General features: G+C 38.3%; 1 protein-coding gene across 1 annotated transcript in view; it reads left to right on the forward strand.

Annotated features, from left to right (window-relative positions):
• Positions 1-22,696, forward strand: part of NUBPL (NUBP iron-sulfur cluster assembly factor, mitochondrial) — an 85,849-nt gene extending 63,153 nt beyond the window's left edge. The window contains exons 8-11 of the mRNA XM_061463482.1: positions 917-1,002; positions 7,594-7,714; positions 13,181-13,263; positions 21,767-22,696. Coding sequence (XP_061319466.1) covers positions 917-1,002; positions 7,594-7,714; positions 13,181-13,263; positions 21,767-21,829 — 353 coding nt within the window. The 3' untranslated portion in view covers positions 21,830-22,696. The remainder of the gene's footprint in view (positions 1-916; positions 1,003-7,593; positions 7,715-13,180; positions 13,264-21,766) is intronic.
• The last annotated feature ends 763 nt before the right edge of the window (positions 22,697-23,459 follow it).

Below are 23,459 nucleotides of genomic sequence, written 5' to 3' on the forward strand. Positions count from 1 at the left end.
TACCTTGAACTTTTCTGAAACAGGGATGAGAATGAGCAGATACTTGATGCAAATTTTGAAGAATTGAAACCCCCGAGCATATGCCAGAAGATGAAGTGATGTGGCATATTATAATGTCTGTATTGGTTTTGAAGGCTGTATTAATAAAGAAGTGATACAGGGTAATGTAGGATAGTAACCTTGAGGCTTACTTTAGACTCTAATTGTTGACAAAGATTAGATTCTAGCTGTTTTATATGCTTGGGAAAACTAATTATCAGGAAACCTGGAGCCATGTCTGAACAGTGAGGAGTACTTGTATTTTTCAAGCCTAGTGCAAGTGTGCAAGATTTCGCCTCTTACTTTGTGGTATCATTCATACAAACCCACTGGTGGTGTGTCTAGTGTAACGTTTCAAAACTGTGCCTGTCAGTAGTTGTATCAGAAAGTGTAGTAGGTTCAGAAAGCAGCAGTCTGATCACAGGCAGCTGCCTCTTGATTTTAGGACAAGGCTTATTGTTAAATCAGAAGTTTTCAAGTACAGCTATCACATGGGACAGCTACTGTGTAGATATGCCCAGAGTACCACCTCTGCAACATGTCAGCATGTGAACCATGTCTTTCATTGTTATTTTATATTAATGGTCATAAGACAGCTAGGTCAGTTTTCTCATTTGGAAAATACAAGTGGTTTCTACATAGAAAACTTATACTGAAAATATCTAAATAATTTCTGTCTCTTCATATTTCTCATAATTTGTTAGTGATTTTGGTCACTGCATAATAAAAAAATGTAGCATCATTTTCTTCCTTAAAAAAAAAAAGGGCATATAAATGTGTGCCTACTTGGAATTTGGTAATGTACTAATAGTAAAAATATTTAATAGTATAATTTATGATACACATTTTAATGGTATTTCATGTTTTCTTTTCCCAGGAGCTGTGATCATCTCCACTCCACAAGATGTGGCTCTATTGGATGCACGCAAAGGAGCTGAAATGTTTAGAAAAGTTCATGTGCCTGTAAGTCCCTATATTAAATATATTAGTAGATTGTATCCCCAAAAATGTAAAAAAAAGGTAATAATAAAATTAATCCATATACCGCATTAGGTCAACAAGCCATTCAAGAATCAGATGAATTTCATAAATTCTTGTTTGAAAAATAGGGATTACAATACATGTTACATCTGTATCAGGAACTTGTTTTAACAGAAAGGAAAGAACGTCCTCAGGTCAAGGTCGTAGTAGTACTTAATTTCTTTTAAGTCAGTTTCTTTCATGGAATGGATCAGGCTGCTAAACAGAGTATCTTATCAAACACTATGTGTTTTCCAATTATACTGTCTTACTATATCCTCATTATGTGTTCTCTTCAGCAGTGTATGTGTTGGAGGTTAAAATCTAAAATTTCTTGAAATGTGGAAAAAATCTTACATTAGTATATTTTAGGAAAGAAATTTAAGTTTTTGGAAGATACGCATATACCTAATTGTTACTTTGCCATTTGAAGGGCTCTGTGACTATCATAGAATCATAGAATAGTTAGGGTTGGAAAGGAGCTTAAGAACAACTAGTTCCATCCCCCCTGCCATGGGCAGGGACACCTCACCCTAAACCATATCACCCAAGGCTTCGTCCAACCTGGCCTTGAACACCACCAGGGATGGAGCGTTCACAGCCTCCCTGGGCAACCTATTCTAGTGCCTCACCACCCTCACAGTAAAGAACTTCTTCCTTATATCCAATCTAAACTTCCCCTGTTTAAGTTTTAACCCGTTACCCCTTGTCCTGTCACTACAGTCCCTAATGAAGAGTCCCTTCCCAGCATCCCTATAGGCCCCCTTCAGATACTGGAAGGCTGCTATGAGGTCTCCACGCAGCCTTCTCCAGGCTGAACAGCCCCAACTTTCTCAGCCCGTCTTCATACGGGAGGTGCTCCAGTCCCCTGATCATCCTTGTGGCCCTCCTCTGGACTTGTTCCAACAGTTCCATGTCTTTTTTATGTTGAGGACACCAGAACTGCACACAATACTCCAGGTGAGGTCTCACGAGAGCAGAGTAAAAGGGCAGGATCACCTCCTTCGACCTGCTGGTCACGCTCCTTTTGATGCAGCCCAGGATACAGTTGGCTTTCTGGGCTGCAAGCGCACACTGCCAGCTCATGTTCATTTTCTCATCAACCAACACCCCCAAGTTCTTCTCTGCAGGGCTGCTCTGAATCTCTTCTCTGCCCAACCTGTAGCTGTGCCTGGGATTGCTCTGACCCAGGTGTAGGACCTTGCACTTGGCATGGTTAAACTTCATGAGGCTGGCATCAGCCCACCTCACAAGCATGTCAGTGTCCCTCTGGATGGCATTCCTTCCCTTTAGGGTATCAACAGAACCACACAGCTTGGTGTCATTGGCAAACTTGCTGAGGGCGCACTCAATCCCACTGTCCATGTCAGCGATGAAGATGTTAAACAAGACCAGTCCCAACACCGACCCCTGAGGGACACCACTCGTTACTGGTCTCCACCCGGACATTGAGCCATTGACCACAACTCTTTGCATGCGGCCACCCAGCCAGTTCTTTATCCACTGAGTGGTCCATCCATCAAATTGATGTCTCTCCAATTTAGAGACAAGGATGTCATGTGGGACAGTGTCGAACGCTTTGCACAAGTCCAGGTAGATGACATCAACTGCTCTGCCCCTGTCCATCAGTTCTGTAGCCCCATCATAGAAGGCCACCAAATTGGTCAGACAGGAATTCCCCTTAGTGAAGCCATGCTGGCTGTCACCAAGCACCTTGTTGATTTTCATGTGCCTTAGCATGCCTTCCAGGAGAATCTGCTCCAAGATTTTGCCAGGCACAGAGGTGAGACTGACTGGTCTGTAATTCCCCAGGTCATCCATTTTCCCCTTCTTGAAAATGGGGGTTATATTTCCCTTTTTCCAGTCATCGGGAACTTCACCTGACTGCCATGATTTCTCAAATATGATGGCCAGCGGCTTCGCAACTTCCTCTGCCAGCTCCTTCAGGACCCGCGGATGGATCTCATCAGGACCCATGGACTTGTGCATGTTCAGATTTTGAAGATGGTCTCGAACCAGTTCCTCTCCTACAGTGGGCCCAAGGTCTTCATTCTGACAGTCCCTGTGTCTGCCTTCCAAGACTTGGGTGGTTTGGTCAGAGCCTTTGCCAGTGAAGACCGAGGCAAAGAAATCATTCAGAACCTCAGCCTTCTCCAAATCCTGTGTAGCCAGTTCTCCTGAGAGCTTCCTGAGGGGACCTACTTTCTGCCTAGTCTGTTTTTTATTTGCTATGTACCTGTAGAATCCCTTCCTGTTATCCTTAATATTCCTAGCCAAGTTTAATTCTAACTGAGCCTTAGCTTTCCTAACCTGGTCCCTAGCTTCCCGGACAACATCCCTGTACTCTTCCCATGCCACCTGTCCTTGCTTCCACGTATTATAAGCCTCTTTTTTCATTTGAAGTTTCCTCAGGAGCTCCTTATCCATCCAAGGAGGTCTCCTGGCCCTCCTGCTGCACTTCCTTCTAGTTGGGATGTTGTTTTTGTTGTTGTTGTTTTGCATTGGTTTTGGGGTTGTTTTGCTTTGTTTTTTTGTTGTTGTATTTTTTTTTCCTTTTTTAGTTTACAGAATAGCTTAACAAAAGAAGTGCATTGATAAATTCCTTATTGTTAGCTATTCTTTAAGCATATTTGCACCAAAATGAAACTACAGTAGCACTTACCATTTGCTACTAGAATTTTATTAGATTTTATGTTTGGGTTTGCTAAAATCATGCAAAAATTTTAGCACACTAACCTGAACAGAGATAAAACTGTCTTCAGGTTTGTATTTTGCTGGATTTTCCTTTTTATTTAATGAGACATGACCAAGATTCCTTTCTAAGTCTATTTTGTTCAGTGTTCTTAGAAGGGAATGGCCTCTCTGAATATTATGCATTCTAGGATAGGCTTGGTTGTTATTAATGACTAATGGTGGCTAAGAAATTAAATATGATATATGTTGATTTGCTGGAATTTTCAGATCTTTCTAAATGAAATGAAAGCCATAGCAAAGCTGTTGTGACAGATGCTGAGTGCACTTCAGCCAGTCATCAGGTCTTACCTTTTCCATGATGCTGCTTTGTTTTATTTTAAGCTTATATGTACGTCAGTACAGATGTATCATTTACTCCAGTATAAAGCAGCTCCTGCCTACATATTACATTTCTAAGTGTCAACAAAATCTGAGGATCCAAAAAAAATTCAGTTAAGTCATTTTTGATGGACAACTTCAAACCTGAGGTTTACATCAAAGAGGTAGAATCTGTGGGACTGTGCTAGAAGTGCATATTCTGATTATATAATTGACTGATCTTTAAAATCTTCAATCTTTAAAAAGTGCTTGCAAAGAGTCTACTTTTCAAAGAACCAGGAAGTCTATAGGTTGCTGAGTTTTGAGTGTTTGAATATGCTTGCTTATATTTAATGAACCGGAGTCTCTCCCTTGTACATACAGGTGTACATACACCATCTTCCTCTCACCCTTGAGTCTCAAATGACGTGTAGTATTATCACAGTAAAGTCACAATTGTTAACTTGTCCTTTACTGCACTGGAATTAGAGTAGAATGACTGAAGGATCCAATGAAAAGCTGGCAATGAGGGTCAGTGTTAGAACCAGGAGTACAATGTAAAAGTCTTATTTTCAGTCTTAGGATATAGTCATTAAAAGAGGAGTGCCATTTCTTGTGCAGTGGAGCACACCTGGTAAGGAAGGAGTTCACAAAGTAATACTGACTTCTGTCGAAACAAGTTTCAGGATTCTTTCCCGTTATGTGATTTTGCCTGTCGTTTTTATGAATCCCAGATGCTTGCTCTAGGCAGGTGACCAAAAAAGTGAATAACTTTGAATATCTAGGAAAAAGTTGCCTATTTTCACCTACTGAAACTGAGTCCAGCTCAGTATGATTTATCTTGTCAGTCATATTCCGGAAGGAAAAAGATGGGAGTATAGTTAAATCTGTAACTTTTCTGGTAGTTTCCTGGAACTGGAAGGCTATGTTGTGGATTTCACAGGTTTCAGAAAAACTACTTATGTAAACTAAGCTATGTATTTCCTTCTCAGATGTACTAAAATTGGTTATTTGTCTGTGTACTTTTGGGTATTTCTGTAGCATCCAGAGTACCCAGACAAGATTATGGCTTCATACTGTGAGCGGATGTTAGAGCCAAAAGTTGCTCGTTATAAGATGAAAGGCAGGAAGACATAAATACTGCTGTGCATCTTTACTTGAAGTACTAAAATATCAAGTGTCTGACTGATGATTACATAGGAAGTTGATGCGGAACTGTAACATCACTTCAGCCCGTGTCAAGTTGGAGTCCAACCTCAGTGCCATCCATCCTCAAGTACAGTGAATGACTTTTGTGGGTTTCTCAGGAATTGTCTTCTTGAGTAAAGACAGAGGGCATTGATTTTCTCACTGTATGTTCTGTAACTTAAAAGGTAGTCTCTTTGGATCTTGGCATGATTTGTTGTAACCAGAAGTTTAGTTGAGCATAAGGAACAGGTAAACATTCATAAACTGTGCATGTAGATTATTCATTATGAAAGGTTTCTTCTTCTCCTGTAGTTTCTTGATAGATGTCTCTTCACCATTTAAAATAACAATTTGACTAAATGAAATTCAGTTCCATGGATTATAACTATCCTCTCCTCTGCTTCCATAGTTTAGCTCCTGTTTGGGGTGCATCTCATCATACTAGTTTTCATGTCATTACTGAGCCAAGTTTGCTGAGAGACGTACAGGGAGAGGAACTCACCATGGACTAGAATAGGATTCACACGTTCTTGTGGGATAGTTTATGTAGACATGAACAGCTGCTTTGAAGATATTCCAGATCGGTTATTTGAGCAGGGAAATGAGAGTTATTACTGACTTTATTAGCAAGACCTATTACTTTGTCTGTAGACTTAAAAGCTCCAGAGATCCTAGTGAACTCTCTTCCTCCCGTGAATATATCTGCAGAAATGTGTGTTAAAAATACACTTCAGCACTAAAGTTGGGTAGAGAGCTCTTTTTACCTGCCCTGCACCTTGTGCCCTTGTCTGTGTAGTATTTCATGTCTCTTAGTTTAAGAACTGCATGAGAAAATTACTCGTACTAACATCCTAGTGAACAGAAATATGTTCCTCTTGCTCCTCTGGTAGTCCCAGAGAGTAGAAAATGGAGAAAGTTGTGGTGTTAAATTGAAAGTAGGTAATCTTTATTATTGTTACTGTTTCTTAAAATGTTCCTTGCTTTAAACCCTCTAAAAGTTTTACATAAGGACCTCTTAGAAGTGCACATTATGGTGGTATACAAAAAAACCCCACATGATCATATTTTGATCATTTTTAGCTTATATCTAAGGAAATCTTTATTAAGATATTAAAAATAACATACTTTTTTATTTTTGGGTTTGCTGCTAAAAGTTGCACATTCACAATTAAATAACAATATATGTTGTTTGCATTGGACACTGGTATATCCTTTTAGATATGCTTTTTTAGCATAGTGGATATGTTACGCTTCTAATAAACAGGCCAGCTTGTTCAAGCACAAAACTGTAATGCTCAGGGAAATTTGAAAGTTACAAAGTAAATATCAGCTTTTTGTGCTTGGAAATGTATATTCGTATTTTTAAAACTTGGCTATAGTGTGATATATCTAGATAACATGGATCTTCAAGTGTAATATTGTGCATGGAGTTTTGTAAAGCAGGTCTTCTGTTGACTAGCAGATGGGTAGAAGCTTTTACTCTGTAGTGCATGAATGCCATTTTCATCACTTTGAGAAATCCTGCCCTGCCTCAATGAACAGTTTTGTTTACTAGGTGAATAAAATGAGATCAATGCTATCATTAGCATTATTGTACATTGTGAAAGAAGATTTTTGTGTGCATGATTGGGCAAATTTTCTTTGGACATATTTTGCAAGGATGATGTTGATTGACCACTTGACATCAGCAGAAAGGTACCTAATACATGTGTATTAGATATTTATGCTGTGGTTTTTGCCACTTAGTTTCACATAATTATTTCTTTTGTTTGATCTTTAAAATGTGTTTCTGCTCTTCAGAACAAAAACAAATCTGGCCTTTTTGAAAACATTTCCCTACAGGATAACTTGCAAAAATATCTTAAAAGCATGTCTGATTGTGTAGTTTCTTGTAATGGTATGTTTTTGTTTTGTGTTTCCTGAAACTGCAAATTACAAAGCTATAAATTATAACTTGAAAATTCTTTCAGTATTCATAGTTCAAAAATGAAATATTGATAGGGAGAGTTCTTGGAAAGATAGGTCTGTACAAGAGGTACTTTTTGTTAGAAATAAGTTTGTTCATCTTTGAGAGGTATAAGTGTGAAAATGATAGCGCAACTGAGATGCCTAAGAATAGTTGATAATGATGCTAATGCATCTAATTATATATATTGAGCATATATATACTAGTTATCATTTTAAATGAGTAGTCTTTGTCAGTTTGTTGCTGATAACCTCTTCTTTATTGTCAGACATGAGTAATGGAAATGCCGATGCTTGAATCCCAAGTTTGAACATTCCTTTCCTTAACAGGTTTTAGGACTGATTCAAAATATGAGTGTTTTCCAGTGTCCCAAGTGTAAGCATGAGACACACATTTTTGGAGCTGATGGTGTAAGAGATCTAGCAAAAACCCTTGGATTGGATATTTTAGGTAAGAATATAAAAGCAGTTTTATTTTTGAAGAAAAAAATACTTGTGTGCATGAGGGAAGCATTAACTGAAGTATGTAACTGTGTAATCCTAGTTTGTCTGAAGTTCATTATGTTATTGATCATACAAAAATTTTTACCAATAATGAAGAATTCTATTTGGTCTTGTAAAACAGACCTAAACTCTGTTAATGTCAATAGAAGCTTTTTCATGTATTTCATTGAAATGAAATGAGTCGTTACATATTGAAATAAACATGGTAATTTGAAACGCAGTCCCTTTAAAACAGTGGGGTTTATGCCCATATGAAGAAATCTTGACTCTTGTATGGAAGCAAGCAGACTGTAAGGATTTTATTTAAGTGTTGAGATTAAAAGAATATGCTGAATTGCAAAATGTTGTTTCAAAAGAATATTTATCTTTATTGAAAACAAAAATTAGCCATGATTAAACAATCTGGCATCCCTATAAGCTTAAATACACATTGATCTTTAAAATAAACATTGCTATTTTAAAAAGGCATATTTCAACCTGTGCTGACAGTAAAAAAATCACATAATGTAACATAGCGTAATTAAGTTGGTAAATGGGATAATTGCATGTGCTAATGATGCGTTTCCATGTATTACTATAATTATCTCAATGATTTTCCATAGCTAATTCATTAAAAAGAACCAGGAAGCTCATTTAGGAAGATCAACACAGAAACATCAAGGTCTGACATAAAGTTAAGATAGCAAGGCAACACATAATTAAAGACATGCTTTTGGGCTATCTTTTAGTTTTCTGAGTATATAATGAGTTGTGATCAGAGCCCAGGGGGACTTCTGCAGCCCTGGGTTATGTGGATGGATGCAAATCCTCTTCAAGCCGTTGAATCAAACATGCATTTAGGTATACAAGCACAAATGATGTGCCGTGCTATTGGTCCATAGATGGTTTTTGTTATTCCCTAAGAGGCCAGAACTGATTGTGATTGCATTTAATTAGGAGTGATGTGAGAGATTTACAGGTTTAGCAGGGGATGGATGAGATGTATGAAGAAAAATAGAGTGAAGTTTACTTTCAGACTGCTGGTGAAAGACTGGATTAAGATTAAGAATAATGCCACAAGGGTTAAATTTAGAATTGTGGTACTTGATCTGATTAGTATACTCCTCCTTCCAGGGATAGTACCATTACATAGTATGGTATTATAAGAATTGCTGCGTACAGATTTTACATTAATCTATCCCAAGTGGAAGTTTTTTCTCAATGTTATATGAATTCTGCCCAAAACACTAAAGAACTTACTAACAGTATGTATATAATAAAATCCTGAATCGTTGGTCTGAACATTCTCAAACACTCTTTAGTGCTAACCACGTAGTCCAAGGCATAGGAATCCAGCACATTTTACAGCGTACAGTGAAAAACGAATTGGGTATAGGCCCTACCATGGGAGAGACTCTTAAGGCTATACAGCACTTGAAAACTGGCAAGGCAGATGGGGTCGATGGAATCCCACCCAAAATGTGGAATCATGGAGGCCAAGAACTTCACGCAAAATTTCACAAGCTAAGTGTGTGCTGTTGGGAACAAGGTAAACTACCATCAGATTTTCATGATGCAATCAGGTGTAAAGTTAGACTGCTCAAGCTACCGAGGTATAACTCTGCTTTCCATTGCTGGGAAAATCCTTGCAAGAATACTATTGAACAGATTAGTACCTGCTATTGTGGAAGAACTTCTACCTGAAAGTCAGCGTGGTTTCAGAGCTAGTAGAAGTATTTGTTCTCAGACAACTGCAAGATAAGTGTAGAGAACAGAATAAGGAGCTCTATGTAACTTTCATTGACCTCACCAAAGCTTTTGACACTGTGAGCAGAAAAGGCCTGTGACCGATCCTGGAAGGATGAGGTTGTCCCGCCAGGTTCCTCAAAATGATTATTCTGTTACATGAGGATCAGCAAGGCCAAGTCAGATGCGGTGTTGCACTCTCTGAACCCTTCTCAGTTACCAGTGGTGTGAAACAAGGTTGCGTTCTCACACCAACTTTATTTACAATCTTCTTCAGCATGATGCTCCAGAGGGCTACGGTAGACCTCGACGGACAAAATGGCATTTATATTCAATATCGTACTGATGGTAGCCTATTCAATCTAAGGCAACTGAAGGCTCAAACTAAGGCCCTAAATCACGTTGTCCATGAACTGCTTTTTGCTGACGATGCTGCCCTTGTTGCCCACACAGAAGCAGCTCTGCAGCACTTAACGTCTTGCTTTGCGGAGGCGGCTGAGATTTTTGGGCTGGAAGTCAACTTGAAGAAGACAGTAGTTCTCTACCAACCTGCACCACAAGAAGATTATCATCATCCCCACATTACCATTGGTGAGTCAGAGCTTAAGTCAGTTCAGCAGTTCAGCTATGTGGGAAGCATTATTTCCTCAGACGCTATGATCGACAAAGAGATAGATAACAGAATAGCAAAGGCACATAGAGCCTTCGGAAAGCTCCATAAACGAGTCTGGTGCAATGAACACCTGAAGAAAAGTACAAAGATTAGTGTCTATAGAGCCATTGTACTGTCTACTCTTTTTTATGGGTCTGAATCATGGGTTATCTACCACCATCACCTGCAACTCCTCGAATGCTTTCATCAGCGCTGCCTCCGTACAGTTCTAAACATCCATTGGACTGGCTGTGTCAAATGTTACTGTCCTCAAACAGGCAGGGGTCACCAGTATCGAGGCCATATTGCTGAAATTGCATCTGTGCTGGGCAGGGCACGTCTCTAGGATGAAGGATCACCATCTCCCTAAGATTGTGTTTTACGGTGAACTTACCACCAGTTGCCGCAAGAGAGTTGCCCCAGAGAAGAGATATAAGGACTCCCTGAAACAATACCTCAGCCTTGGCCATATTGACTACCATCAGTGGCCCACCTTGGCCTCCAATCGAGAGGCTTGGAGACACACCATACGTAACGCCGTTGTCTCCTTTGAGAACACACGCAGAATTAGTCTTGAGGAGAAAAGACAACGTAGGAAGAACTGTGCCTCGCCTATACCACCCAAGGAGACCTTTCGCTGTGCTTTTTGTAACTGGATTTGCCTATCCCTCATTGGCCTTTTTAGTCATCAGAGTGCTTGTAGTAAGAGTGGGTAAAGACCTTTCCAAATCTTCATTCATGAAGTCAAGCCAGCATCATACTTAAATTATTACTTCTATATCTTTAATTCTCTAAGTTTATTTTGCTTATATTGTGCAGCACCTGTGCCTGTTCTGTTTGTTCAACTAAGCACCTAGTCCTCTAGAGAGAACAGACAAGGTTTTACTTCACGTGGTAACATCTGACAAATTCTGCAAGCTAACAATGTGCAGGATAGAAAAGTATTTTCCTTTTATTTGCTCAGAATTGGCTGCCTTTAATGTTGCTGAATACCTCCTTTGTTTTTTGTTTATGGTAGAAGACAATTACCAGTTGCCAGTGAACCTTTTTACATAGCTCATTGTTTCACGTACTTTTGGTTGTCTCATCTTTTTATTGTTACATAAAAGAAAGTGTGCCAAAGTTTGTGAGAAAGACTTTGTGCTGCTGTTTGTTTCCCTGTCTCTGAAATACCCCTGTTCGGCTTTCTTTTTAGTTTGGTGACAGTAACTGTCGCCATAAAGCTATACCATTAATGTACATAATACTAAGATAATTTCTGTGTACTTACTCCATCCTGACCTTGGCACTTCATAACAGTTTAAACTGCATCTGCTAAGAGAACCAGCAACAATGACTCCCAGATTTCTAATATTCTTTTAGTTTTTACTTCCTACAATGAATTCAAATTATTCTCAGCACTTACCCTTTTATTGCAGTCAGCAATAATTGTTAGTATCAGAAAAAAGTACAGTGTCAAGTTACCATCATATTCTGTAGTGAATAGTGCAAAAACTTCTGACTTGCACTTTTGCTCATACAAGTTCTGTTATGTTCCTGTAGTGCCAGCGCATCTTTGTAAGTTCTTGTAATTCTCTGAGATTGTTATTAAGCTGACAGTGAAGAAGTGTTTTTTCATTAACAAAACATCCTTCAGGGAAGAAGTCAAAATTAGTTGCTGCATGAAATAATGGTAGGAACTAACTCCTGGGAGATTTTCAAAGTTTCTGTTATTCTATTAAGAATGTCTAAGGTTAAAAAAAGAAACAAACCAAACCAAACCACACAAAACTTCCCAACAATTTTTAAAGGCCCCCCTAAATATATTTTGTAATGAATAAATAAATGGACTTTTATACTTTATGCCTGAAGAAGTTTATTCATGACTGAAGTAAGAAACAAATTTGAGGGAAATGGACTGTACTCATCATATTACAAGTCAAGAGAAGTTTTTCAAAGATTCAGCTCACTAATGGAGCTACAGCTTTTGTGTTTGTTATTTGTTTGGGCTTTTGTTTGTATTGCTGCTTGCTTTCGGGGGGGGGGGTGTGTGGGTTTTTTTTTTTTTTTTTATCTCTGAAGCTGTTTCAGTCTTCTTTCTTTCTTTTTTTTTTTTTTAACGTTTCTTTTTCTGACCAATTTGAACTTCAGTGATTTACACCGGCTTTGGTTTGGGTTAAATAAATGTTGCTAAGTGTATGATTAGACACATACAGTTTCTGAGACCAGTCAAGACTGAACTAAGGTAGGTTGTTCTCTCTGTATCTAAAATGTAGCTCTATCTTCCATTAAAAGAAAAGTTGGTTTTCAGGTCATTTCATAACTACCTATGTAGTGATGAACTAAACGTGGGAATTCCAAGTTTTCTGTAGTGCTGAAAAACTATTTCAGAAAGCATGCTTCAGAGTGGAATAGGGCTGCTAATTGATTCTCCATTAGAGTGTTCCTTTCCTCTCTGACAGTTCCCTGCTTGTTATGAAAACAATATAAAGAAGATTCCTATTGGAAAGAAGAATGAAGTGAATAGTTGTCTACGTTTTAATTGGATCCAGAGCCTAATAAGGACAATAACAAATGCTATTATTTCAAAATTAAGTATTCAAAAAAGTATTTGAACAGTGATTAGAATCTTAAAACAGCCCTGGAAAAAAAAGATACAGTGGAGAAGATTGGCTGAACAGTGAGATGCATGCTAAGCATTTACCTGACACTCAAGCAGTATTTTTATATATGCAAAATAATTTAAATCTCAGCCTGTGCTTTTCTATTTATTACATCAAAAAAGCAAACTGTCTTCTCTAATAAATGACTACAAAGTATGGTCCATCCTATTCAGAGAATAAAAAATACAGAATATGTTTGGCATTAATCATTATGGATGTACAGAAATTGTACTGCAGCCTATTTTCATTTTAAATGCTAATTTTTTGAGATTAAGTAATTCAAAGAATATACCAAACTGAAATTTGATTTCATGTTGCTTCAAGGTATATTTTAATGAAACATTTAAGAAATATTAGGTATCCACATATGTGTATCTTGGTATTTTTGATACAGGAGACATTCCACTGCATGTTAATATACGGGAGACGTGTGATTCAGGACAGCCTGTGGTGATCTCGCAGCCCCAAAGTGATGCTGTAAGTTTGGTGCACTGCACTTAAAACAGCAAAAAGCCTTCCTGCAAAAGTGAATTGAGAATGCTTCTTCTGATTGCTATTTGAAAAGAAACATGTATCGGAATGTAACTTAGGGAAATAAAGTGAAAGAGCGGTAGTATCAGCAGGTAACTCGGGCCCTTCACTTTGGAATGCTGGTCATCCGTTCTGCTTCTTTGGGTTTGGTTTTGTTTAATTAGTCTGAATCATTCACAATAGTGAAGGTTTGATCCAGGTTCTGGCATGCCAAGAAGAGGAAGGTCAGTGTCAAATCTCAGGAGACCTTGCAGCTAGTGTAGGTCCTCTAAAACTGTCAGTTGGGCCTTTGGTAGTTGAGCCTGGAAACTGTCAAAGGGTCCTCCAGAGATATTTGGAACAAAATCTGTGTATTGTCAGAACCTGGGTTGTTTTCAGCAGGAAGTGGGGCAATTTATACGCAAGAGGAAATGGATTTTTAGGTGCATTTATCTTAGCATTTTATTGCCAAAGGAAAATACGAGCTGTCGAGGCAGTGCACGTAAAATATGCATGTCTGTAAAGAAGAACAGTTGCTCATAGAAAACTTCATTAACATTGACAGAGTAAGATTTTCCTGGCTAGTATTTTCTTTGTCCTCTGCTGGAGTTTGTCTTCTGGGTTCTGTAGGGCAGGGTGTTGTCTGCCCCATTGTGTTTGCACAGTATGTGGTATGATGCAGCCTCACTCTTGACTGCTGCTTAGATGTTATCATTTAAAAAAAAGTGGTTAATGCTGATAATAGGTAATGGAATCAATTATATATATATAGGTAGAATATACTGTAGGTACATTTTAGCATTGATAACCTTTCTAACATCGTGATTGCTAGGTAAGTATTGAAATATTCCTTTCCACTGTTTGCTTCTCATTTTAAAGACCGAGAAAATTATTGTTGGTCTCTTATAACTTAAAAGAAAAAATACTTTCTTAGCACATAAGTGATGATGGGAGAGGTCATATAAGGTTAGATTCTAATCGTTAGTACATGACACATGTTGCTAATACATGACACCCATCGCCATGTTTCTCAAATCAATTAAAATCCTGGCTACTCATTCATGAACAATCACAATTTTTCAGGTAGAGAACAATACGCTCAGAGCTGCTGAAATTATCTCTGCTCTTGTCCCTGAAATTTACAGAGGTTTTTTTTATAGAAAATTCTGTGCTGTTTTTGTTGGAACACAGTTACAAATCAAATACAGAATCGTAGAACTGAAATAATACCTAGCAGATTCAAACACTGGGGAATAAGGATACTGACTGACTTCTGAGAAACCCAGCATGCTGTCACACCTTCTCAGCTCTGTCATGACTAGAATAAAGGGTGTTTCTAAAATGTTAGCTAATACTTTTTTTTTGCTTATACACCTGCCATGGTGTTCAACTTGCCTTGCTGATATATAAAAGTAAACCTCTCACTCTATATTGGAATTTTAAAATGGGTAAACAAACTTGTCTAAATTCGTTATTTTAAAGCTGAAATATAGTTGGTTGCAAAAGGAAGTTTCTTTTTCACGACTGGCAAGGAAATTGTAAGCAACTAAACCTTTCCAAAAAGAAAATTACTTGTAAAATTGTGCATGTGTGACACTTAGAAAGTTCTTCCTCAGGGATGCTCAGAATAAATAAGACTCATCTACTGAGTCTGACTATATAGCTAAAGGTTGTGAAGCTTAATGGCTAGAGTTCTCTTCTGGTGAAGCTTGAGACAGTCCCCATGGAGAAATAAACATTGCTAGTAAAATAGTTTTGCTCTTGGTATAACATTGTCTACATTAGTGTTTCTGTCAGTTTTTTAAGTTGTGGCTTTTTCTTAACTCTCTTCATTGACAAAACTGTTATGTGCTATAGAAACAGGGTATTTCTGTAGTCACATATTAGCCTAAATGGCAGGGACTTGACTAACAGCCAGAGAGCAAACACACCGCAGCAAGTGGGAGTGATCTAAGATCCTTTACAAGAAGCTAATAATTTCTTTGTTTAATCAACAGTGAGGACTTACCAGACCCTTCTGGAGACAATTGGGAGTCTTGAGAGCATTCTTCTCCTTCATCAAGCTGTGGAGGTGGATTGGCTGACTAGGGCTTCATTTTTTTGCTCACCCAAACATACAAGAGGATCTCTAGGAGCAAAAGCTAGTAAAGTGAAATCAGGAATACTGCGAAAATCATAGAATAGGGAAAACAGTAGAGAAAAAGGCAGAATAGGAAAAGCAAATGAGTTGCTGAAACTAGGTAGAATTCATCATGATCAGATGTAGGGGAATCTCTTAGGGATCATGATAAGGAAGCAGCAGGAAAATAGATGTTAGAAAGAGGCATCATGAAACTTGTGGATAAGAGGGCTAGAAACACAGCAAGAGATGTAGAACATGATTAATTGCAGTGGAGTCATTCTTCCACCAAATGAATTTAAATGCCCAGTGACCTCTCCATTAATACTGGGGAAAAGGTAAGCAGAGGTTCCGAAGGACTCTTCCGTCTGTGAGCATAAAACCCAGAGAGGTGTGGGACAGTTGGTGGTTATCTTGTGAGGACTTGCTGCTATAAACTTCTGAGTATATCACAGTCTTGATGGCACAGTGGATTTGTTAATGCCTTGCTAGAACAAATAGGTTATTTGTGACCATTCAGCACCAAACTTCCATCTGTCTCTAGATAAAGAAGCAGCTCAAGCAAGTATAAAATACTTTTGCTGTGCCAGCACATCCATTCACCTTCTAAAACCTAGGGAATTTTGTTGGGATACACGTTTCAGGTAGGAGATACGCTGGAGGCTGAGGCAGGCAGTAGATGTTGTCTGTCATCTTCTTGACTTTGGAATGAGATTTAAAAAAAAAAAAAAAAAAGATGATACACCTGTGAGGTTCAGCAGGGATAATGTATCCAAGACAGCAGAGAGGTCATGAAAGAATGAAGTTTAGATTTCACCTTCTTCCCCATTATTAAAGAGATAGCCCTCATGGCAGAAAGTATAAAGAGAAAGGAAACAAACCAAAATGAAATTCCATGAAATACGAAATAGTCAATTCCTTAGTGTTTTCTTGCCAAATATTGTTGTGGAAAGCATTTGGAATGTATTAAGGAAAAACATTTTGAGTTCACCCTCTTGTTCAGTAAAAATCAAGTGGGAGAAAAATTGGAGTAATGGTAGCAAATAATGTGTTCTGTTTTTTAGCTATCATCAATAATTCCATTTAGAGAGTGGTTTCTCCAGAGTGTGATATCTTTAAAAGGAAAGCAAACCCTGAAGAAGGCTGCATGATAGGTGATTTATAGTATGCTTTATTGTCAAAGCTTCCTTTGAATGATTACAGTAACATTTGGTATTTGTAGGTTCAAATCCTCCATTCAAGTTGTAGATAGTACAATGAATCATCAGACCCTCATTTATGCTGCTTCTGCTGAAGAAAGCGCTGAGTGGTAGGATAGTCTGTTTGAAGGATGTTACTATATTGCATTTGAATTGCACTCTTCTACTTAAGCATGTTCTCTGGGCAGGATGTCTTTTTTGATGTATGTAATAGCGCCTGAATGATATACATGTATAATGGCACCTCAGGCTAGCAGTGTTTCTGAGCTAAGGCTCCCCCAGATGATGGCATGGCTGTTGCAACTGCTGACATACAGGATTAGTAGGAAATTTCCCATGAACACTAAGGATTGTTTTGGATTGGTTTTGTTTTTTTTTTCTTTAGGTATTAGATTCAGGAAGTATCCAGTTTACTTGCTCATCTCTTCATTTCATGTTGAAATTTATAGATTGACTTTTATTGTCTTGTTAAGTCGCCTGTCTGGGCTGTGACTTCATTGAAGCTTGGCAGGAGTTGCCAATACATGCAAAGAAGAATCTTACAGAACTGCCCTGAGGAGGACAAAGTGGGAAGGACTTGGGGAGTCTTGCAGTAAACAAGAATTTCTGTAGGTGACATGAAGCTTTCATCTGAAGTGGAAGCTCGCTTAAAGCTGTATTTATCTTCATGCTTTTAGTGCCTTCTGAGTTTACCATAGCAAAATGCATTCTTCTGAGGGCAGCTGCGGTTGTGCACTGAAAGTGGGAGTTATGTCAAAGTAACAAGCAATTTCTATGGAAATTAAAGCTATTTAAAAATCTGATTGAGCTGGAAAATGACCTGTGGTAGAGCAAAGAGAGTGCTAATAAGAACAGAAGCTATCACCTATCATTATTCTCATGCAGATGTCCTTGTGATAGTTACTGTTAGATTAGTTGCTTATGGTTGCTAATTTCCTTTAGCAATGAATAAACTATAAGCCCTTAACAGCTCATTTCAGCAGACCTAAATACCTTATCCTTCTTTACAGGTATATTAACATCCACAGCATTTGATATTCCAGATAGTTGGGACTTGCATAGATTCTCCCTTGGTCTGGATAAAGCATCTTAATAGTCTTGGAGTCTTAGTCACAAACAGAAGTTAGAAACCATGTCAGCACTGGGGTTTACACTCTGTAATGTACTTGACTCACAACCAAGTGATGTGATCAGTATGCGTTTTCAAAGTTGCTGGTCTGAAGTTCTTTGTGTGCAGTGATTTGGGTGAAGGCAAATGTGGTATCATCTACTTGTTTTGACATTGATGATGGGTAAATTTTATTCTGTATTTGCATGGCCATTGCACTAGACACTGAAAGCCACTATAGCAAGCTGTTTGCAAGCTAAGATGCACTTCAGTGAAAGGCAGACTAGCAGGTCAAGCCAGGCCAATCCATAAGAAGAGGGCAGTCAGCTATGATCAGTTTGTAGTAGTCTTAGCAGTGATGCATAATTCCCTCATGGGTAAGATTTTTAGGGAGAATGAAATGCCATAACTGAAAGGCTCACATTTCTCTAGTATTACCGTAGTGCTTAATTAGTTGAGCTAATAAAGACTTGCAGTTTAAATCTATCCCATGTCTATTATTCCATGACAGTAATGAATGAGGATGTTCTGATTATTTAAGTTAAGTAGGACTTTTCAGTCCTTTTCCTGATGAACTTCATTACAAGTTCTTCATTTCCTTCTCCATGATCTGTGCTGTCATTAGTCACTTGATCATCTACCATGTTCTCTCAGTCCTGAGATTTAAAGAATGCCGCATTCTTCTGGCAGTGTTTGTACCAGTGTCTAAGAGGTGAACAGTCACTCACATGGCCATTATCCAGCTCTTTCAACTCTCTGAACATCAGCTTCCACCTCTGCCTCTGCCCTCTGCAGTGCTGCTCTCAGACGCTATCTAGGCAGCACCTGTAATGAGCAAGTCTGTTTTTTGGGCATTCTGACCTCCTGTGCCCTTCTCCTTCATCCTCTTGAAGCAGGGAGAATGCTTGGCTTCCAGCTAACTGGTATGTTACTGTTAAATATAAAGTTATCTGCAAAAAACTGTTTTCAGAAAGACAGTGTATAAACCATTCATTTAGAGCTTCCAAACCACAAAAAGAAAAGCTGATCTGTAAAGTTCACTTTTATCCTATGGCTGTGAGTGATAAGAACTCATCCTTTATTTTTTATCCTGTGGCTTTCCACCCAAAAAGAAAATAAAACCCCTTTCCATTTTAAGTTGCAATCCATCTTCATTTGCTTAGTAATAGTAAACAGCTGACCTGAGCTGTGCTCTGTCTCCAGATGCCACACTGAAAAGATCATGAGTATGAGAAACTATTTAGTACAGTTGTATTTAGTAAAAGGTGTATTGAGTCACTGAGATTCCATTTAGACCTTTCATATATGTTGATGGGTTCTCACTCGTAGCTGAATGATTTGTTCAACTATAAGAAACTGAGGCTTGAAACAGTTGATTTTATTAGACAGATAATGTTCTGTAAGGACATTTATGGGATACAGGTCTGTTCAACTTTATACAGTGGTGATCTAGGAAAACAAAAAAAGGATGCTTAGCAGGTAAGATGGATTGCCACTAACAGCAGGGCTAAGTAATGCTAGCATGCTGGCTACAAAGAGTTGTACCAGGAACCTCCTGTTCTGGAGTGACAGATCAGCCACTTGGCAAATGAGAGTTAGTGTACACTGTGCAGTCATTGCCCAGGCAGTCATTAACAGTGCCCGGTTTTGGGGGAAAAAATATAGTTTATTGGGATCTTGACACAGGGTAACACACAAGCCATCAAGTTTCCCAAGCAGGATGACTGGTTGCTGTCTGGCTGGTTATGGAAGTCTATGTGCAAGTGCTGTCTTTGGCTGGATCGAATGAGACTCCCTGAACTGCTGTTTAGCTCAGTTTTAGCAATACAGCTAGTTCATGGTCCTGTATGACTGCCAGAGAGTATGAATGATCCATTGCTGCTGATTATCTTGATTTATGTGCAAAATAGCTCCTATCTTAACTGTGTACAAAACCACTCTCCTATATTACTATTTCTGCATCTACAGGAACAATTTATACAGTGTATTTTTAATTCTTTGTACTATCTGGTGAGCTCTGGAGCAGGAACAGCCCAGCCCATTGCTAGAAGGGGCCAGATTTTCCATGCAAGTTGTTAATTGACTTATTAAAACACAAAAATTGATCTGTGCAAAGTGGGAGCTGTCTGCAGGACTCTTCAAGATAGTCCAAAATTCCCAGCTGGAGCACTCCTACACCAATTAGTCAAATACTTAACTGCATAGGCAGCTTGTTTTCAGTCAATCACCTTATTTCATATTGGTCCGTTATCTCATCTAGGCAGGTGGCTAGCTGGGGAGTAGCTAGATCACCCAGGGAATTAATAGCTAAGCGTGGTGGGTGCTGCACACAGGCGCAGCTGTGCTACCCAACTGCACTGCAATTATACCCATAGGAATAGTTTGAATTTCATGCTTGTGATTTAAGTTCTGTAGCTCTTGCCATGAAGTCTAACATATGAGAGAAAACAATCTTAGCTTGGAGTCTGCATGCCTTACCAACTCAGAAAATTACTTGACTTCGTTTTTAAGGTGATGTAAGCGCTGAGACTGTGAGGCACTGAGGCTGGGGGTGCCAGAAAAGAAAACCTTACAAGCCAGGAGTATACCTTAGAAGAGAGGAGGCATGTTATAGGGGTGCCTGGCCCTGCAAAAGGCTGCCACCTGCTCCAGTGCAGTGGCAGTGGGTGCCGGTGTTCCAAGTGAGAGAGAGACCTTCTCTTCCTGCCCCTCAAGCTCTGGTCATGGGCATTTGTCAGACTGCTTGTTGTTTAAAGGCTCATTATGGATACAAGTTCCAACTCTAGGTCAGCACCATCTAAGAGTGCCTCAGGGGACAGGACACATCAGCATGGCAGGGAATATTCTGGTGATTTCTTCTAATAAAATAGGAAGTTGTCCATGTGGGCTTCATATGCAGAGTTACTTGGTAAGATGAAGTAGCTTGGTTACAGTTTAACAAAGTAGAAGCAAGCTGAGTAATGGGGGAGTTTTCTCTTGTACTAGGCACGCATGGAACGTGATGCACCAGCTGGAAATTGAAACATGACAAGTTCAAATTTAGATAAGGTCTACATTTTTAACAATGGAAGTAATCAACCTTGGAAGCAATGTACAAGATATGTATGTATGCACACACACAAATATGCAAGAAGATAGTATTTTGGTTGAAAGTCTGTCTTTCAAGATTGGAGACCTTTCTAAAAAGCATGTTCCATTTTGACTACAAGTTGTTAAAGCTTGGTACAGGATTTTTTCCCTTTTGTGGTTTGTTTTGTGTTGAACTTTAGGCAGTGTTTTTATACATGTCTTTTGACATTAAAATTGTGAATGCTTGATGTTAGGCTGAACAGGGTCCTATCTGTGTCATGTTTTTAGAGATGTTAAAAGAAGTATGTGTATTAGGGTTGCCCCTGACAGTCTTGCAGCTATGTGCTTTTCTGCCCTCCAGATGTTACAGATTGGTGTGAAAGGGAGGATCTGCTATACTGTTGAGGAATTAGTTCTTTCCAGTAACCACTTCAGTCTTTTGCAAAGATGTCTTTTTTTGAAAGTAACTTTTAATGTCTGTATAGGAAATGATGTCCCGTGGTCTAGGCTGTAATAAGTTAATTGTATCTCTTTTCAAAACAAAATCATTGTTTTCTCTCATTTTCTATCTCAGTTCTGTGCGCAAGTGCATCTCAGTCTTCAGGATGAGGGAAGTTTATAATTAATAGTACCCATGGGACTAAAGAGCCTCCTTCCTTCTCAACACTTCCTCTCTAGAAGGCTACTGATTCTGCTTGCTGTTTCAGACAGATTATTAGTCAAGTTCTGTTCTCAGAGTAGTACCAAAGTTAAGTTTTACAGCCCCCTGCCAGTGTTTTAAATAATGTTTGTACTTCTTTTATATATTAATGCATCATTTTTCCTGAACACGTAACTGGCTAAATTGAACCCATTTATTGTAACATTTTTGTTGCTTCTTTGAAAGTGTGTAAAAGAACAGATATCTAACAGGATGTAAAATACTCCTTTTTATAGAAAATGAAAGGTGCTAAACATATGTTTCTGTTTTTACAGGCTAAAGCCTATCTAAAGATAGCTATGGAAATAGTAAGACGACTACCAGTACCTCCTGCTTGAAGTGTTTATCACTGAAACTTAGCAAAAAAGCATATCTTTTGGTGTGACCAGTCTAGAAGAGTCCTGCTACCTAATAATGTGGATGCCATATTTTAGTTCTAAGAACTTTTTTGGGAATTAATTTACCAGAGGTTAAGTTGCTATGGTGATATTTACTGTTTTTCAAATCATTGTTTGGGCATGTCCAAAAGGATTAAAATGTGCAAAATATGATAGACAGTATTCAACTGCTGGATTGTAACATCATCAAGCAAGACGGGATGAAGTACATTTTTCACGTGTCCTGTTTTAAGGTCAAGAATGAAAAACAGCTACTCCAGCCAACCAGAATGATAAGAGGAATGCGAAGGCATAATTCCTGCTTAAAAAATGGCATTTGTAATACTTCAATTTTTGTCAAGTTGGGTTCAGCTTTTTACTGGGTTAACTACCAAGCTGACCTTAAGCTCTGCAAAATTTGAAGAAGTAAATGCAGTTACATAACTGCAATATTTCTGTGTGTTCATCTTTAAAGAGAATTAAAAAAAAATCCATGTATACTCTGAAGAGTTCTTGTTGTGGATCTTAAGCAAATTCATCCATTATCCAATAATGCTTGATCATGAGTCAATTCAAGTTTAGTGGAGAACGGATTTCATGACCCTGAGGCTTATTTCTTGACTGCTTTGCATTATAATGGACCCAGCCAGAAGACTGGTAACCAAGGTCTTCACTGAAAGCCGTATGTTGTGCCTGAGCTCAGTTTGCTAGGGGATGCAAATGATCAAGATGAATTAAATTTATGATTGCATATTCCTGTCATAGTGCAGCAACTTGGAATGTGAATGTAAAGATATTTTTGAAGTAAAGAAAAATGTGGTCTTCAAACTGCGTGGCCTCCTGGTTTGTTTTTTTTTTTTTTTCATTGCCTTATATTTCTTCAATCTTTATTTTTGTGTTAGTGTGTGGAAGTGGAAGAACATGCCTTCAGGGAATGAGTTTCCATTTACAATTAAGTGTTTGAGTTGACATTTAGGCTTTTTGATTTACATAATCAAGAATGGGTATCTTAAGCACACAGCTTAACCGTACCACACTGGGAATTTAACTGTACTAGGGAGTTCTGCTGTTGACCTCTGTGGGATCAAGATTTTCCCTGTAGTTCAATTATTTGTTCATAATTTTGGATATAGTTGCTTTTTCTTATTGAAGTGATACAACATAAAAAGGTGATATACCTTTACATTAAAAATATTTAAGTAATATTTACCCAAAATTTACACGGGAAAGATGGATATAAATTATGGATTGAATTTCAAGCTTAGGTGATTTTGTAAGCAGGTAAATTATACAGTCCAAACCTGTTGATTTTTTGCGTCAAGTCAATCTGTGAACCTTCTCCCTGCACCCTTCCCATGAGATCTCATATCAATGTTTGGCTTTTTCAGTAGCATGTTATCCCATGCCTGTAGAATTGACGTGGATATTCACTTCCTTTCAGTTTTCTGATATATTTTACAAAAATTAAAGCTGGTTTAGTATTCTGTGCTTTCATATTTTATTGATAACTTACCTGGGTTTTTAATTGTTTTATATCTACACATATTATTTATTCACTTCTGTTTTATATACTGTAATTGCTTATATGTGT

Source organism: Pezoporus flaviventris, unplaced genomic scaffold (genome assembly GCF_033815535.1).
Source record: "Pezoporus flaviventris isolate CSIRO_AGI_PZ_B2104156 unplaced genomic scaffold, CSIRO_AGI_Pfla_v1 ptg000036l, whole genome shotgun sequence".
NCBI classification, from domain to species: Eukaryota; Metazoa; Chordata; class Aves; order Psittaciformes; family Psittacidae; genus Pezoporus; species Pezoporus flaviventris.